The sequence below is a fragment of the Ambystoma mexicanum genome, chromosome 9 (genome assembly GCF_040938575.1).
Source record: "Ambystoma mexicanum isolate Mex_15411 chromosome 9, UKY_AmexF1_1, whole genome shotgun sequence".
Classification (NCBI taxonomy): domain Eukaryota; kingdom Metazoa; phylum Chordata; class Amphibia; order Caudata; family Ambystomatidae; genus Ambystoma; species Ambystoma mexicanum.
In genome coordinates this window covers 57,649,978-57,668,876 of record NC_090931.1, presented here as the reverse complement: position 1 = coordinate 57,668,876, position 18,899 = coordinate 57,649,978, and the positions used below count along the sequence as shown (strand labels likewise).

Genomic DNA, 18,899 nt, shown 5'->3' with positions numbered 1-18,899 from the left:
ATAGGGTTTCAAGGCAGGGGTGCTTTTTACACACCCAGAGTATCGCATCGCCCTGAAAGCGTGTGGGGTGAGTAGGCTTGCGGCAGCTGTACTTTGGCTTTGGCTGTGCCATGGCTGTGTAGTCCTTGTTCCTGCAGAAGTAGCCATATGGTCCTACATGGCAACTATTTTGGTACTCGTGTAGTTTTCTAAATCGCACGCGCAGCAACTGTTTTCTGGCCTTTCTTTGCCTGGGAGGACCATGGGTCATAGCAAACTAGTGCTGTTTTTGTTCAGAGGCTCATGCTTCGCCCACAAAGGTATCCTCGGTTTCATTCCAAGACCCTGCAAACTGGCTTAGGGTCTGTCAGACATGCCAGTCTACGCCCTGACTCAGATTGCCAGAGTGCCTGTTTAACTACATGGATGGGGATTGGTGGGTGGCTTGGCCAGCCCGTGGGTTAATGTGCTCCTAGATGGAAGAGCTAGCCCATTCCTGAACTCAGCTGAAGACTGCTTGGAGATGGACTGCTGCCCGAGACCCTGGTGCAAACATGTGGGCTTTGCCCATGGCCTGTCGTGCTCTGCATCTATGCTTCCTCGTGCTGGTGGCGTCTCTGCATGGCCTGTCGTGCTCTGCATCTATGCTTCCTCGTGCTGGTGTTGTCTCTGCATGGGCTGTTCCTCTGCATCTATGCTTCCTCGTGCTGGTGGCGTCTCTGCATGGGCTGTTCCTCTGCATCTATGCTTCCTCGTGCTGGTGGCATCTCTGCATGGGCTGTTCCTCTGCATCTATGCTTCCTCGTGCTGGTGGCGTCTCTGCATGGGCTGTTCCTCTGCATCTATGCTTCCTCGTGTTGGTGGCGTCTCTGCATGGGCTGTTCCTCTGCATCTATGCTTCCTCGTGCTGGTGGCGTCTCTGCATGGGCTGTTCCTCTGCATCTATGCTTCCTCGTGCTGGTGGCGTCTCTCTGCATGGGCTGTTTCCTCTGCATCTATGCTTCCTCGTGCTGGTGGCGTCTCTGCATGGGCTGTTCCTCTGCATCTATGCTTCCTCGTGCTGGTGGCGTCCCTGCATGGGCTGTTCCTCTGCATCTATGCTTCCTCGTACTGGTGCCGTCTCTGCATGCGCTGTTTCTATGCTTCCTCGTGCTGGTGGCATCTCGGTTTAGGCTGTTCCTCTGCATCTATGCTTCCTCGTGCTGGTGGTGTCTCTGCATGGGCTGTTCCTCTGCATCTATGCTTCCTCGTCGTGCTGGTGGCGTCTCTGCATGGGCTGTTCCTCTGCATCTATGCTTTGACGTGCTGGTGGCATCTCTGCATGGGCTGTTCCTCTGCATCTATGCTTCCTCGTGCTGGTGGTGTCTCTGCATGGGCTGTTCCTCTGCATCTATGCTTCCTCGTCGTGCTGGTGGCATGTCTGCATGGGCTGTTCCTCTGCAGCTATGCTTCCTCGTGCTGGTGGCATCTCTGCATGGCCTGTCATCCTCTGCATCTATGCTTCTTTGTGCTGGTGGCATCTCTGCATGGGCTGTTCCTCTGCATCTATGCTTCCTCGTGCTGGTGACGTCTCTGCATGGGCTGTTCCTCTGCATCTATGCTTCCGCGTGCTGTTGGGGTCTCTGCATGGGCTGTTCCTCTGCATCTATGCTTCCTCGTGCTGGTGGCGTCTCTGCATGGGCTGTTCCTCTGCATCTATGCTTCCTCGTGTTGGTGGCGTCTCTGCATGGGCTGTTCCTCTGCATCTATGCTTCCTCGTGCTGGTGGCGTCTCTGCATGGGCTGTTCCTCTGCATCTATGCTTCCTCGTGCTGGTGGCGTCTCTCTGCATGGGCTGTTTCCTCTGCATCTATGCTTCCTCGTGCTGGTGGCGTCTCTGCATGGGCTGTTCCTCTGCATCTATGCTTCCTCGTGCTGGTGGCGTCTCTGCATGGGCTGTTCCTCTGCATCTATGCTTCCTTGTGCTGGTGGCGTCTCTGCATGGGCTGTTCCTCTGCTGCTTCCAGCCTTCATGGCTATATTATTTGGCTGTCGTTGTTTGACTCTTCTTCCCCTGCAACTTCGAATTGCTTCTGGTAAACCCTCCTGCCCTGGGTTATGAAGGTGGGCTCTCCTCCCTGCTGTTCTGGTACATCCTCCTGTCTTGGGTTATGAAGGTGGGCTCTCCTCCCTGCTGTTCTGGTAAACCCTCCTACCCTGGGTCCTGAAGGTAGGCTCTCCTCCCTGCTGTTCTGGTAAATCCTCCTGCCATCGGTCCTGAAGGTGGGCACGCCTCCATGCTGTTCTGGTAAATCCTCCTGCCCTGGGTTTTGTAGGTGGGCTCTCCTCCCTGCTGTTCTGGTAAATCCTCCTGCCCTGGGTCCTGAAGGTGGGCCCTCCTCCCTGTTCTGGTAAATCCTCCTGACCTGGGTCTTGAAGGTGGGCACTCCTCCCTGCTGTTCTGGTAAATCCTCCTGCCCTGGGTTTTGTAGGTGGGCTCTCCTCCCTGCTGTTCTGGTAAATCCTCCTGCCCTGGGATCTGTAGGTGGGCTCTCCTCCCTGCTGTTCTGGTAAATCCTCCTGCCCTGGGTTCTGTAGGTGGGCTCTCCTTCCTGCTGTTCTGGTAAATCCTCCTGAGCTGGGTCCTGAAAGTGGGTTTTCCTCCCTGCTGTTCTGGTAAATACTCCTGCCCTAAAGGTGGGCACTCCTCCCTGCTGTTCTGGTAAATCCTCCTATCCTGGGTCCTGAAGGAGGGGTCTCCTCCCCCCCCCTCTGCTGTTCTGGTAAATCCTCCTGACCGGGTCCTGTAGGGTGGGTTAGTAAATCCTCCTGCCCTGGGTCCTGAAGGTGGGCTCTCCTCCCTGCTGTGCTGCCCAGGAACTCTAGTGGCTGCTTCCTTCTCTGCCTAAACTTCTCATGTGGGATTTTCTTTTGCCTCCAGCCTCAATGCCGCCAACCATCTTTGTCTGAATGCCAGCAAGACGGAGATCCTCCTCATTGGCACACCATGACCTTCCTTTCCCCTCACTCTCTGGCCGGCCTCTCTTGGCCCTCCCCCTAACCCCACCTACGAGGCCAAGAACCTTGGCATCACCTTTGATTCCACACTCTCCTTCTCTGCCCACATCGCTGATGTTTCAAAAAAGTCAAACCTCCTACTGCACCTCCTCAGAGGTATTCTTCCTTTCCTCTCATTCCCCCAGAAGCTCACTGTCTCCCAAGCTCTGGTTCTCTCTAAGCTGGACTATTGCAACAGCCTCTTTCTTAATCTACCTGCCTCTACTCTCCGCCCTTTACAATTTATCCAGACTGAGACGAGACTGCAAGACTTGTCCTTGGCCTCAAGCCCTGGGATCGTTTCTCTCCAGCTCTGAAATCGCTCCATTGGCTCCCAGTGGATACAAGGATTACATTTAAAACACTCTGCATTGTCCACAAGGCTTTCTGGGGCCTGGGTCCAACATACCTTCAGCTATCCCTCTGCAAATACCTGCCATCTCGAGCACTCCGCTCCTCTACCTAAAACTCCCTCAGGGTCAGTCGTTTCTCAAAGAAACAAGCTGGGGGTAGATCTCTGTCTTCGGCTGGGGTCTCCCTCTAGAACAGCCTCCCTGCAAATCTAAAACTTGAGAAGAACCATCTCCGGTTCCGGAAGCACCTCAAGACCTTCCTCTTTGCTTCTGCCTTCTCCCCTCCTCTCCCCTGCTGATTCTACTCTCCCTCGGCACCATGCACCTGGCCACACTCTGTCCTCTGGGCCCAAGTACCTGCTCATCTTGCCACCCTCACGCACTGCCTCCGGGCCACCCCTTGCACTGGGGTCTGTATCTGTACCCTTACAGCCCTCCCCTTTTCTTCCTGCACTTTCAGACCTACCCGGCCTGCTGCCATAAACCCAGCACTTGCCACTTGCTGGCTGCACTCCCATTGTTTGTTGCCTTTTTATTTATTAATTTATTATTATTCTTGTTTTTCCTCCTCGCTCCTCACTCTCCTTTTGTTCCCCCTTCCATGCACTTCTCCCCCCTCACCCTCTACCCTGCACTTGCGCGTTCTCCATGTCACTGGGCCCAGTAAGATCGTTGTTTTTGTTCTCCCCTGTTCCCCTTCCCTTGCCTTGTCGCGCTCTGAAACACTTGTGTATGAGCGCAATCGAAATAAAATATCAATATCAATGTCTTGGCCATGGGACACCTTGCTGCTGCTTGTCTTGACGCTTGCTTCTCCGTTGAGCTGGCTGTGTTCCTTGCTGGTTTCTCCTGAGAGTCCTCCTGCTGATCTCACTGCTGTGGTGTCCTGTGCCTTATGAAACGTCTGTGCTAGGCTCTGCAGCAAGCTTCTTGGTTAGGAAGTGCCAGGAGGTTTCTGAACCTACAACCAAGGACAAGGCAGCTGCTTGCAACACACTCCACAACCGTGGGGCATCTGCCCAACAGAAGCCCATTGAATAAGCTGGGAGAGGTGCCTCATCGATCATCTACCGATGTCCACCTTAAAAGGACATTTTCAAGCCAGTATAACTATTCCATCTGCAACTGACGGCAACGCTGCTGTTGTCAAGCTGCTGTCGGTTAAACATCTGTGGTGTCTTGACCAGTGCTTCAGAACCACTAATTGGCACTGACGATTCCTGAGCCGCCATGTAGGCCAGCCTGCAGTAGTTCATCCATCTTCGCTCACCGAACCTTCTTGCCGCCTGATACCCGCAGCTGACTCCCGTCTCGAACTCTGCCACAGAAGCCTGCTAAGTGCCCTGAAGCCGACTCGACCCTGTCGAACACCAAGAACACCTACAGCACATGGTAGAATGTGGTTCTGTCCCCCGTCCTTCAGTAAGGCCCCTACAGCTGTTTTAAGATCAATTTCTCCTTTTTTTGTTAAAACAAAGAATCCTTAACAAACTGTTGTGATTATTAAACATACTGACTCCCCTCTTGTCCGTATTGGGAGTGCATCCCTTTTCCTTCTTTGAAACGGTCTATTCTCTTCATTCCTTTACAGGGTGGGTTATATTTCTTAGTCTGCTAGAACTGTCTGTCGTGATAATAATGAAGTAGATATTTTTATACCACCTTGACTGGGCAGTCATTTTTATCATTGGGTAAGAATTGTATTTTCGCTGGGTTGCAACTAACCAGCGATCCACAATCTTCCGAGATAAGCCTGCCGTTCGTCCATGTTACCAAAATTGGACATGGTTTATAATTTGCTTGTGTTTCCAATCTGTTTGGATCCCTTCTGGTGTACTAGAGGTGTGGCGCTGATTGATGGTTTAGAAACTTATATTCATCCCTGGACCACTGGTGCCCCGGAAGTTGATTCGTCACAGCACTGGTGACCCGGAAGTTGATTTGTCACAGCCGGACAGTTTGATTTGTCCTGTTGAGTCCTATGGGAAAACTTATTAAAAGTGACTAACATAGATACTTTCCTTGATCCCTTGGGGTCTTGGAGTTTCCGAGACAATGTATGTAATTTTTAAAACTACCGTTGATTTGTATATCCTCTAATTAAATAATAAATTACTATAGTTCGCGTTTTTTTTTTACATTGCCTAAAATACCTTGTGGTTACATGCTTCTACTGGGTTTTGTGGTCAAACTGGGAGGGTCAGTACTGTACCAATTTAAGCATTTATCTGATAGATGCCCCCATGGGTCTGCTTCCTTATTGGTTGCACCCCCCCCTGCCACCTACAATACTCAACTACTAGGTTTATAAGGTAGTATGTAACCTCGGTTCACCCATTCACTCTTCTACGTATTGTGATGTTTCATACATTACTTATTTGACAATGTGTTTAACACTCTGTTTTGCTTAATATACTGTAAAATAGATGTACTATTTATGTGTATTGTACTTTTATTGTGTATCTGTCTGGGCTGGAGTGTACTTTGGTACCAGCCCAAACCCTCCTGAGAGTGGATCCTGACTGCTCAGCCACCCTACCAGTTATGAGAGTTTAGACTCACTTAAAGGGCACCCACTGTCTCAATGAGGATGGGAAGTCTTACACTCCTCACCATTGGTCTGTTGCAAATCCTCCTCAAAAGCAGTGTAATGTAGCATGGACACCCGACAGGCGTTTGCCACACACAACGGGCAGTGGCCTGCAGTAGTGGTGCCCGTTTCAAACCGCAGGTGACCCAGTGAAATATAGGTTCAGAGAGTAATCTCTTCCAAGGGTAATAATCTACTCCAAAAGGCACTATTTCACAATGACTGCCACTCTTTACTCCAGTTGGCAATGGCATATAGTTATCTCGGCTATCCTGCACCTCCTATTTGCAGGACTCCACCCATCAGGCACCCTCGCGCAATTAATATCATGTGTTCATATAGTGATTTAGTCCAATTCTACTGCTTCTATGTGCTGCACTAAGAAGTATTGCTATTAACTAAACCATTTCAGTGATGTCACTTTTTGGACATTGGGAGGATGAAGTGATGTTTAGGTGGCTCTACTAGGGTTTGAGCCAATGTGTAGTTAGAACCCCTGATCTCTAAAGCAAGCAGCTAGTCATTGAGCGATCTTACTGTACTATGAACGCGCCAATCACATTCACTGATATTTTTCGACAATCAGTAATGATGTATTTATTTGTTTTTGGAAAGCTTACATACTGTCGGGTGATAGAAATAAGGGTGCCATGGTATGGGTGGGGATATGTAGAGGAAGGACCAAACCCAGTATTTTCTTCTAGAAAAGGACCAGCGTCTGTGACGAATCGCAGAATTCCATCCCTTCTCCCTGTGGGGGTGGGTGGGCCTTTCCCACCTCATAATGGAGACAAGGACTCTCGTCCGAATGAGGAACTCCTTTCCCAACACCCTCAAAAACCCAGCAATAACAACCTTGTTAGGAGAAAATAGAACGAGTCTGTATACATCTTCTAATGTGCATTGTGAAGACAAGTCTCTAGTTGGCACTCGGATGAAGAAACCCAAGGGAATCATAATGAGTATGACCGAGACACAAAAGGAGGACTTGCTCAAAACGCAGGGGAAGCTCCAGAGCAGCGTCATAAGAGTGGGAGGAGCAGCGTAATAAGAGTGGGAGGAGAGAGAGGCAGAGAGAGAGAGCGACCTGGGAGTTTCAAACCAGCTGGTGGAGTGAGGCTAGAGAACATGGAGGAAAACGCTGCTTTCCAAGCTGGGGAAGAGCAGCGGAGGACTGCCCAAAGGTACACAGGAGGAAGAAGTGGTGTCTGAGCTGGGGAGAGGGAGGCAACCACAAACTGAGCAGATACCACATACACAGAGCCACATGGGGGCATGTGCAAAGAAGAAAGATGATCGAGAGCCAGAGACGCCCTGACAAGGTGTTCACAGAAGGAGAAAGGTACTGACCCGGTCATGCAGCCCCATTATAAGGAAGGTAACAGAGAGCAAAGACCCAGGGAGCGAGGCAAATATAATGCATGGTAAAGTTATATTCGAACAATGAAGAGAAATTAGTAGAACGCTTGGGACACTCCCCTCGTCCCAGTGAGAGGGATTCAAGTTAGAAGTGGCATATTTATATTCACATAAGTAATCAAGATGAATATAATGATTTAAACACTCATCTTGCTCGTCCCAGTAACACAGCAAGTGAGTGAGAATTATTACTGGGTTCAACGTACACATTCCAGTGAGAGCTCAAGTGAACAAGCGATTGAGAATTGTTACTTGCAGTAAAATACTCATCCCCGTGAGGGGTCAAATAACCAGAGGAAGACTGAGAACTGGAACAATAAGATTGTTTCTATTTCTCAGAAGATAATATGGATATTGGAGATAGAGAGACTTTCAAAATGAAACTCGAAGGCAAGAAGCTCTGAAAAAGAGGATTTTGCAAAACCAGGAGAAGGGGATGCCAGGGAGTTCAACAAGTTCCCCAAGTAAATTGAATGAATTAATGCAACGGATAGGAAAGAAGTATCTGAAGATGCTATATTAAGGCTGAGGAAGACACTCAAGGAGGAGGGGCCAGTGGTATGGTCAGCATTGCTTATTTTTGGACAGCGGACAGACTTTACTTTTGGACTTCACAGCTTTGTTAGGTAGGGAAATTGATAGACTAGGGAGAGATGCATTGTTCTCATTATCACACTATATAATAAAAGGCCAGATGTATGTTTGTCCGAAGCAGTCCTGCCTGCTGTGATTGTTGTCATTGCTAGAGGGAGCTGTTGCCTTACACATACAACAATAAGACTTCAAGTTAATGTTCCAGGTGAACAAAATGTGTTTTCAACAATGATAACATACAATTATTAGCTGCAGAAAAAGCCCAAGACAGGGATACCACTTTAACAGCATACTGCAAATTGCATACACTAAGAAAATATACATATTAAAAAAAATATGGAAACAGAAATTCATTTGATTAGCACTATTTCTCTAACAAAATTAATTACTTTTTAAAATGTACTTATGTATTATGTAATTATTAATTGTAATATTTCTTGGTATTATATTAATATTCTTGTGCATTTGTAAACTTTATTTGACTACAATTTCCTTTATGATCTCATGTCGACTTCTAATCATGCTACACATGAATTGTATTACTCTGACATCATCAACATTATATATTTGAGTGCAAAACTGTAAGTGGAATCCAAGACAATGCAGAGCAGATACAACAATTGGCTGTATGTACTATGTTGAACTGTTACCGGTTTCTATGAGATTTTGTTTGAGGTTACTACCGCTCCACGTAAAAGGAGCAAGGCCCTTTCCCAAACTTTTTTTCTTTTAACATAAAATAAACCACATAATATATTTACACTCTGAAAATGTCATTTTTTTTTACACACATTAGCCCGTGTACAGTGACTTTTCCACTAGCTTCTACAAATAGCAAACTTTAGTCTGTCTCTTCCTTTTGACCCGCCACACATCGCTGGAGGTGCAGGAAGGGAGTTTGAGCAAACTTTTGACATCATGTAAAAATGTTTTAGAGATTTCTGGAACTTTATAGTGTTCTCTGAGAGAGTTTCTTAGCAGTGAACTGTGCTTTATTCAAACTTCCTTTTTACTGGTGCATCATTTATTTTTGTCTGTACAGCCAAGCCAGATGCATTGACCTGCCACTAGAAGGTCCTTAAATATAGGAAAGTGATTCAATGAGTGTGTTTAGCGGCAGTCTTGGTGAGATTTGGGTGTATCTACTGAGGTATAAATAGTTTGTGTGCTGTTGGTTGAGTTTGAAATTGAGCCAGGAGAAGGGGTGGCCCACTCCTCCTTCATTACTAAGTTAGTATGTTAGATTGTTAAGGTTAACAGTGGAGAGCTGTATTTTTTCTGAGGCTCCAGTGGTTTTGCTATTGCCCTTGATGATGGTTTGAGGGTGTTCCAGTGTGAGGATGCTGATCCTCTGGGGAAACTGTCCTTTTGTGTGTTTTTTTTTCCTTATTTTTGCGGTTTGAATTTTTGCTGCTGGTTTGTTTTTTCAGTTAGATTTCATTGAGGTGCTGTCTCTTGGGCGCTTAGTAGGCAATGTTTCCAGAACGTTTTTCCTGCAGTGCAAGGACTCAAGTGTATTCTCCAGATGGAGCCATCAAACAGTTTTTAAGAAAATCTGTTGCACTCCTTTGAGGCCACTCCAAGAGATGAAAGGCACGTGCTATAGAGGGAGAGGGATATGGCATGCATTGGACAGTGCACACTTTGTTATTTAGATGGCCTTTCTCCTGCCTCGGATATGTTCTCTGTGGCACAGGGTGATTTCTCCATCTGTCCATATTACAACCAGCTCCCAGAACAGGCGTCTAGGGGAGTCTGAGGTACCAAGCTCCTATGCAGTCCTGCCTTTGAACTGTTCATCATGGGTGGCCCACACTGGCAGACCCTCTCTGCATCTGTAGCGTTCAACACCCCGGCTGCCTCCATGGTGTTGGGTACCTTAGTCGCCGGGAAGGGGGAGATGCTGGTCCTGCTCTATAAGAAACTACTGGGTTTGGTCCTTCCCCTCTACATGGGTGTGGATTATGGCCGACCGGGGTAGAGTGGACGCATCCTGCTTAATTCATGTGCCTTGCCCCCCCCCAACTTTGTCTATTCTTATGATGCCAGATTTAAAATCATTTTGAAATTTGGCAGAATTTCAAATTGGTATAGTGAGTCAATGTCTAAAGTGTTTTAGATGGTAGTGCCTGGACCAAAATCTTTCTTGCAGAGACTTTGGTTCTCATCGGTTTGAGGACCGGTTTACCACGGCAGGAGCAGTAGATTTTGTAGCAGGTCTTCAGCCTCGGATAAGAAGCTGTGCCTCGAATTGTCTTTCAACCAAGTCTCTAAAGACTTTTTCACTTATTAGAGCATTCACCTTATGATGGATGCCATTATTGATGAAGATTATTTCCAATGATGAGGGTGTGGGGGAGGGGAGGACAAACGAAAAATTCAACTTTACATTTCCCCATCCAATGTTAAATAGCTAACAAAGGAGGTGAAGATGTTCATGAGGTATTTTAAGCAGTCAATCTGTTAAAAATGTCTTAAAAGGGAAACTAGAAATTGACCGTATAACAAACTCTGAATGAGGAATTTAATCCCAATAGCAATTGCAATATTCACGAAATATCTCTCCCCCCCCCCTTCTCAGCCCCTTCCCCTTCCTTACTCAATGTTGGAAACTAGAGCATCCCCTTTAGTAAAATGCTCTGTTGAGTTGACACAACCAAGAGAAAGTTGTTCACTGGGTCTTCCATGAAGGCCTACACAAGATCCCAATCCCAACTGAAGCAAATGTAGCAAGAGCAATAAGAAACAAAACAGGCCTACCATCCCTCTCACGAAAGGCTGTCGCTCAGGGCTCAACCATGCTCCTAGCCACCTGGGGGGCTGCCTCAAAAATAAGGACTCCTATCCTCCTCCACGCTGTGAATGGATGGTGGGAGTGAGCCGGAAGTATTTGACCATCTAAGACCAGAAGGGAACAGCGAGAATCCAAGCAGGGGGCAGGGGGGGCCCTTTCCTCTTAGTCCGCGGGTGTAGCAGCCCCGCTTTTCCAGTCTTGGGTGGGCTGGCCTATTGTAAAACTTCTCTCCCTTCCTATAGTGGGAAACGGCTGTACCCTTACCCGTTGTCAATGTAAGCATGATCGGGAGTAGAATCGGAGCATGGGGAGTGCAAGGATGGGTGCTTGTGCCCTGTTACAAAAGCTAAACTGTCGGCTTTGCCAATGCTTGTTCCAAGTTAGTATGGCTGGTTTTGGGTTTGTTCTAGCCAGTTTATGATCTGCCTCAGACCCCAGCGAGTCCCTGTAAGCCAGATGCATCTGCGGGTCATTGAGTAATTAGGAAGCTCTGCCCTTCCAAGACCGTATTCCTAAAGCTTGTATACAAAACGGAACACCTTGAGGGCTTCACACCACAGCTGACCACCTACACAAAGTCCCTTAGGCTCTAAACCTCCTTCAAGTAGCACAAAGCAAGGGCGGCACAAATAGCTTGGTACCAACTTTGTCTCATGTGGAATATCCAGCCCTTCATCCCAGCAAACAACTTCAGATCTGCTGTCCAAGCCTTGCTCCTCTCTCACCTGGATGGTGCTAATGGCCTCCTGGAAGGCCTTCCGGCTTAGGCTCTGGCTCCGCATAGATGTGTCCTACATGGGGCAGCATGACTCGAAAGACTCTGCAAATTCGACCACATCGCCCGACCCTTGCTCCCAATGCAAGCCTGCATCATCTTTAAATCCTGCTGCGTCATCTACAAGGCTGACGCCCTGATGTCCCCAAGCTTCCTCACTGAGACATGCTGCATCTCTGGAGGCCTACGACCCACCAGAAGTAGGGACATGTGCAGACTTGAATTTCCACCATTGCAGGGCGGAAAGAACCATAAAACAGTCCTTCTCTACCCGCGCATGCTTTGGAACCTCCTCCCTGCCTGCTTCTTTCTACATTTCAGGAACAAGCTCAAACCCCTACTCTTAAAAGAATGCCCCCCCCCCCCTTACACCTGGGTCCACACACCCTCCACTTCCTGCCTGACCTGGGACTGGGCGATCTGCTCCTTGCCAGTTTCCTCCTCTGGTTACTTTGATCTCTTGCTGCCTAATTGGCTGGCTCCCATACCTCTCCCCTTGTTGTTGGGTCTCTGCTTCCCTTGTAGTTCTTGAAACCTGCTTCCCTCGCCGGGTACTTCACCCCCCATGACATGTAAAGCTCTCTGTTACTTCCAGAAGCTAGGCCCATGCTCAATTATAACCTAATAATAATAATAATAATAATAATAATAATAATAATAATAATAGGACTACTACTTCTGGGATTAATGTTGCACTTCCATTATCTGGTATAATAACTGCATGTAAATGTTGAGCCGGAGGTGGGTTTTTTGGGGACGCTGAGACGCTTCCTTTCTAGGATTTTTCAGCTGACCCAGTTCAGAGTTTGTCAGTTTTTTGGCCGCGGTCTGGAAGAATGGACCGGCGCGTTGAAGGCCACTTAAGCCTTGTTTGATGGAATTCTTGCATGCGGTCAGCCTTTATCTTAATCTCTTTGGCCATTCAGTCTTGTGGTTTTGTCTTCCACTGTGTCTCTTGTCGAAGGGGATTTAGGCTGGTTGCGTTTTAAATGCAATGATGCATCAATAAGATGTGGGATTTAGGGGAAACTCCCATTGCCTGGTCCTTTGCGTCCCTCTCCTTGTTTTGGAGGTTTTTGTACCTCCTCAAGCAAGTCACTTGATGGTTTAAAATCTTGCTCTCTAAGACGCGTGAATGATCCAGTTTATTTTAAAGAGCTCGAAACGCTCTAAATCTTTGCACACATGGGCAATCAAACGGGGAGTTTTTTCCCCTAAGACTCAGACAATTTGGTGAAGAAAGGAGATGGCAGACCATGAACCCAGACCCTTCACCAACCTGTTCTGCAGTTACTAGCTTCACTCATATCTACTGTGCACTCCCTGTAAAACATTCATTGGGGCAGGAAGTCTACCTTTTGTACTCCAATATCAGGATATTTGTGAATTTACCGACCAGAATTACAGAGTGGTACATTTCATCGCGGGCAAAGCACGCGTTTTTTTTTTTTTAATTATCTTTAAACATTTACATTAGTGCAATTACACAAATGCTTGTTGTGCCACCTCCAAAATGTATTTAATCTGTATACATTTAGTAATCGGATCGCTGGTGTTTCTTTGCGTTCCTTCCATTTGTTTACCTGTCAGAAAAACGCTTACGAAGAAATTTATCTAATTGACTGGAACTGTATTGTAAAGTTTAACCGCTTATGACATTTTAAATGAGTGACTGTATAATTATGCATAAATATCCATCTATGAAGTAAAAAGCTGCTTATAGTGACACTGTAGTCCTGCTAAAAAGGTAGTCCTGCAGGGACGTCATTTCACCAAAATGCCATGGGTAGCGGAAGTGACATCACACGACCCTTGACGACATCACAGGAAGTGATGCCATTTGACCCCACCCTGAAGTGATATTGCGGCAAGAGATGGAACACAACCTTTCACCTGTTTACAAAACAGGAAGTGGCATCACATAGCATTGTACACTACGAAAAATCTGGTTACCATATCACTATAGTGGGATGTACATTTCATACAAGAATGGATCGCCATATGTATTGTTAAGATCAGTGTGTATAGGCCCATATTACCAAACTACTGTGAATGCAAGCAGACCTCCATGACCAAATGATAATTATATAGCCCTTCACTTAAATGCTTTATTTAGAAAAAATATATACCAAATATCATCCAACCTGTGTTGGTACTCCCTCAGTGACCTCAGAAGGATGAAAGGCTGAGTTGAGGCGTTTAAGAATAGACTAAATCAGTGACTCACCCCCTGGAGTGTGCCTGAAACAGACCTTTAATGAGTCTAGCAATTATTGTATAGAATTCCAGAAAGACGCATGATTTGGTATTCCTATTCTGTCTTATTTAGGGTCAGTGCTGAAAGTGTAAAGTGTTAGACTTGTGGCCCTCCTGTTATTATTTTTCTTTATTTTTTTAAGGGGCCTGAACAAGGAAGCCAGCCACTCCAGAAGTAAAGAGCCACACGTTTTTTTTTTTTTTTTTTTTTAAAGAGGTCACAAGGGAGACCCCTGTCGACCCCGAAATGTGAAGTAGTTCCAGTTGCAGCAAAGTTAAAGAAGGGTCAGCAAATGCCAAATCTCATTTTTTTAAAATATAAAAATAAACAAAATAACATTTAAAAGTGCTCTTGCATAAAAATTGCAGTACAGATGCACGCCGATCTGGGCTAAGTAGTTGGGCATCTGAACTAACATGTAATGGTCACTTGGTTAGGTTAATATTTGTTTGTTTTTGGTGCAAACACCAAAATGTGGGATTTAAAATAATAGTTTGTCCTTTTAGTTCTTTGGTCGCAACTCCAAATCTGGGAATGCGATTGACCGGTGTGGAAAATCTTCAGCCAGGCAGGCCACTTTGTTTCAGTCCCAGTCCCAAATTTGGCTCTGCAAGCTATACTGCAAATGTGTTTTTGCTGCTACCCTGGATTATTTTCTGATCCGGGGAGGGCAAGCACATTCTTCAAGTGTATTCTTGTTGGATATATAACTCCATGTACCTTCCAGTCCCCTGCTTCTGAAGTGTTCTTCCTGACTCTTGTATTTCTGTGTCCTCCCTCCTCGCAGAAGATGAACGGGTTCGAGGAGGAGGTAGAGTTCCTACCAGCGATGAACGCCAAGAAGGTGGAGAAGCGAGGTTTGAAGAGCAAGCTCTGCATCGCGGCTGTCGTCATCGGGACCCTGCTCGTGTCGCTCACCATTTCTCTGCTGGTTTGGCATTTCACATGTAAGCCTTTTATCTTTAATGCTTCAACGTATGTCGGTCTGACTGGGAGTCTAGCTCTGTGGGATGTATGCACTTTCCAACTCACTAAGATGGTCAGTCCTGTGACCACTATTGTGCTGGAGGCTGGTGACTGATGGTCGCATCTAGGAATCCTGTGCATGTGTGTGCCACACCAGGTATGGCTACATTTTTTATTTATTTTGAATTTTGAAAACGTTTATAAACGCGCACCTACCGAACTTGATTGTGTGTGGGCGCTGATAACATAGATAAGTCTGTCTGCAATTGTCAAAATAGTATCAGATCAAATGATAAGTTGCCCAAGGCACAGGCTAGTCATACATATTCCCTAGCAGAACAGATGGGTCTTCACAGCCTTCCGGAAAGCCGTGAGTGTTTTCAACTCTCGAATGGTTTCTGGGAGCTTATTCCAGAGTCTTGTTCTTATACCCCAAATCTTCGATCCCCTTTGCTCGCACATTTATAGCGAAGAACATACAATAGGTTCTTATCACATGAACATAGTTGACGACTAGGAATATAGCTCATTATTTTGTGCCATAGGTACCTTGGGGCAATTTTGTTCACGCATTGGAAAACAAGGCAAAGGATTTTAAAATCTATGCGCTCTCACCGTCAGCCAGTGTAGTGCTCTGGTGAGATCTGAGATGGGAGAAGATTTTCCCACCCTAAACACGAGTCTGACTGTGGCATTTTGGGCTACTTGCAGTCTTAGCAACTGGAATGCTGGTATACTTAACAACGCATGACCATAACCCAGTCGCGAGTTAAGAAGAGTCCCCACAACTACTGATCTATCCTCGTTGAACGGCAAAATTTGTCTTAGCATTCGTAATGTATAAAACACTGACTACATGGCGAATATGTATGTTTTGCAATCTGAGGTCACTAGATTGCATTTAAACATTGTTTTCAGCCCCAAATTTGTATTGGGGATGGAAACACTTTACGGGAATTTTTATTTTAGGTGAAGGGTGAGGCTTTACATTAGAGGCTTCTATTTCACAGCCTGGTGCAATTAAAGTTTCTATATAATGGATTCCTATAACTGGCACGTGCCATGTTGCTGATGGGTTGATCACATGCTGCCATATTATGTCAGGATATACTTGTAATGCACCATGTTATGAAGTGGTTATCTGCTGAATCATCATATTGCACACAGGCATAATTAGATATGTCCATAAAAACCAATACCGATTATCTGTAGGAGCAATGTTGACTCTCAAATATTTCTGAAAACCACTTAGTTACTGTACGACACATTAGTGTCATTTAATTTTATGGCAATCTACTTCTGAATGTTCGTTCTTATCGGGAGTTGAATGGTGCTGAACATATCCCAAAACCTCAAATATTTTACTGTGGGAGTGTTTTCCAAGATTGTGTGTGCACTGTTATTATGAGGATTAGATGGAACTAAAGGTACATCACTAACCAAAGGCTCTTGGTTACCGAATATCCACAATCATACTGGTTTTTCCTCTTACTTGATGATTATTACTATGGAGGAGATCCCTGGTACTGAACATTTTTAGTATGGGAATCATCACTCTTAGTAAATATCAGTTACCATTGAAGACATCAGGCCCCTGGAATGTCTAATATTCTAGGACACCACTGCTCTTAAAAGGGATCCTTGGTATTGAATGCCTGTTGTTGGAGGATTAGAAGTTACTGGCTGTCCAGGAACCTGCCACTGCTTCGGTCTACTGCAGAACCTTTAGTATAGGACTGCCTAATATCGAATGCCATCATTGTTGCTGTTTGAATATCTTTAATTCTAATATGATTCCTGTTAAAGGAAGGCCTCTTGCTACATACCCACACTTCACTGGGAGGGATTGCAGTTCTGTTCAGATGGATGGCATTCTCATTCTGTTAGTGTTATGTTGCTTGATATTTATAAAGTGCCTACAGCCACTGTTCTAGCTTCAATCTCTGTTGGGTAAATGGCCCTAAGGCAGACAGTACTCTCAACAAACATGAAAATTAAAGAGCGTTAAATTTCAGGTGAATATTTATTAAAATGTAGGTGACTGTTCAAATGTTAGCAGGTATGCTAGTTTAAATACCTTGTAGTAGCCATGCAACGCAGAGTGTTCAGGCACATAGGGGGTTGTTATGTCAGTAAGTATGTGACAGCTGGTCTGAACTTTTTTGTGCGACCCAGCTCTATTTGGTGGGACACAGTGGTGAAGGGGGAACAGGCTAATAGAAATTAGTCCTTCAAACCCCCAAGAGCAACAGTCTGCAGTTGAGGGCTCTGCTTTTCTTTACATGTAGAACTTTTCACCATCTTCAGGGAACTCGAAAAACCATCTGCCCCCCCTCCTCTATCATCAAAGATGACAAATGGTGTAACAGCATTCAATCTGCCCTGCTTGAGAAGCTCAACACTCTCCAAAGTAAAATTCGTGGCCACCAAAAAGCCCTCTCCGAGATTATAGTGAACATGCATGCTAAACCACCCACCAAGACCACGTCCGCCCCGCTGTTCGAATTTAAAAATATCACAGAGCAAGAGGTCATCACCCTGCTCAACTCCATTAAACCCTCCAACTGTAAAGGGGATGCATGCCCAGCCAGCCTCATCAAGGATTCCGCACCCAGCCTAGCCCCCTTCCTCACAGCCTTTATCAACTCATCCTTCCAATCAGGCCATGTTCCACCAGGACTTAAGGAAGCTTGGGTTCGCCCGCTTCTCAAGAAACCTTCTCTTGACCCTACCGTCCCGGGGAACTACAGGCCCATTACGACTGTACCGTTCCTTCTCAAAATCTTGGACAAAGCAGCTTACCTGCAAGTCCAGAAGTTCCTAGAGGACAACCGCTTCCTCGGTCTACGACAATCTGGCTTCCGCCCTCGCCATGGCACTGAAACGGCCCTCCTAGACCTGAAAAACCAAATGGACGATCTCAGAGACGCAGGCAAACCGGCCCTTCTACTGCTCCTTGACCTCTCTGCTGCGTTCGATCTGGTCGACCACAATACCCTGTGTCACCACCTAGCCACACAAGTCAACTTCTCCCCTAAAGCCTGCCAATGGATCACCTCCTTTCTCAAAGAAAGGGCCATGAAAGTCTTTTCTGAAGTTGCTGCTGCCACCCCCAGCCTCCTCACCTGCGGTGTCCCCCAGGGCTCCTGTATCGCTCCTACTCTCTACAACCTCTTCACGAGGCCACTGTTCAGCATCTTGGACTCCCTGGGTATCTCATACACCAATTATGCGGACGATACGCAGGTACTCATCCCACTCACAGGCGACTACCTAGCGGACTCTAACACCCTCTCCTCTATCTACTCTACCATCCAATCCTGGATGGCGGAGAATTGGCTTTGCCTCAATGGTGAAAAAACCGAACTCCTCCTTATTGGCTCACCTTTCACCATCGGCAATCTCGGAGAACAGTACACCTCTTTCACCATTGATAATATTCCAATTAAAGTCTCTAACCATGTTAAGACACTCGGAGTCTACCTTGACTCCGACCTGTCGATGGACAGACAGTTCAATGCCATCGCCGCCTCCTCAGCCTACTACACCAAAGTCATCAACGCAACCAGGCCTTTCCTGGCCCGTCAAAGCAGCCTCACGATTGCCAGGGCCATCATCGGATCAAGACTTGACTACTGTAACACCCTTCTCGTCGGGACTTCCAACAAAAACATCGCCAAACTTCAGCTAGCCCAAAACAATGCTCTAAGGGCAGCCACCGGCACCGCAAGGAGAGACCACATCTCCGAAATCAGAAGGCAAGTGCACTGGCTCCCTGTTAAAGAAAGAATTGTTTTTAAAACTCTTGCCATCACCCACAAAAGCATTCACGCGCTTGCCCCCCCCTACCTGACGAACAGAATCACCAGGCACTCCGCCACAAGACCGCTTAGATCTTTCTACGCCAACACCATTGTCAGGCCTACCTCGCGGAAAGTACGTGCTGGTGGCTCCAGTTTCCCCACCCTAGCAGCCACGCACTGGAATGCCCTGCCACCTCACCTCAGACTCATCGAGTCACACCTAGCCTTTCGCAAGGCTATCAAAACCAGACTCTTTGTATGACTTCAACCTGTTTCTGCCTATATGCCTGCTAACCTGTAACTAAGAGCCTCCTGCACCCGAATGTAATCTTAA

At 46.5% G+C, this 18,899-nt stretch overlaps 1 protein-coding gene across 1 annotated transcript in view; it reads left to right on the top strand.

Moving 5' to 3' along the window:
* The window catches only part of ST14 (ST14 transmembrane serine protease matriptase), a 182,332-nt gene that overhangs the window by 83,268 nt on the left and 80,165 nt on the right, over positions 1-18,899 (top strand). The window contains exon 2 of the mRNA XM_069614136.1: positions 14,584-14,743. Within this exon, the coding sequence (XP_069470237.1) occupies positions 14,584-14,743 (160 nt within the window). The remainder of the gene's footprint in view (positions 1-14,583; positions 14,744-18,899) is intronic.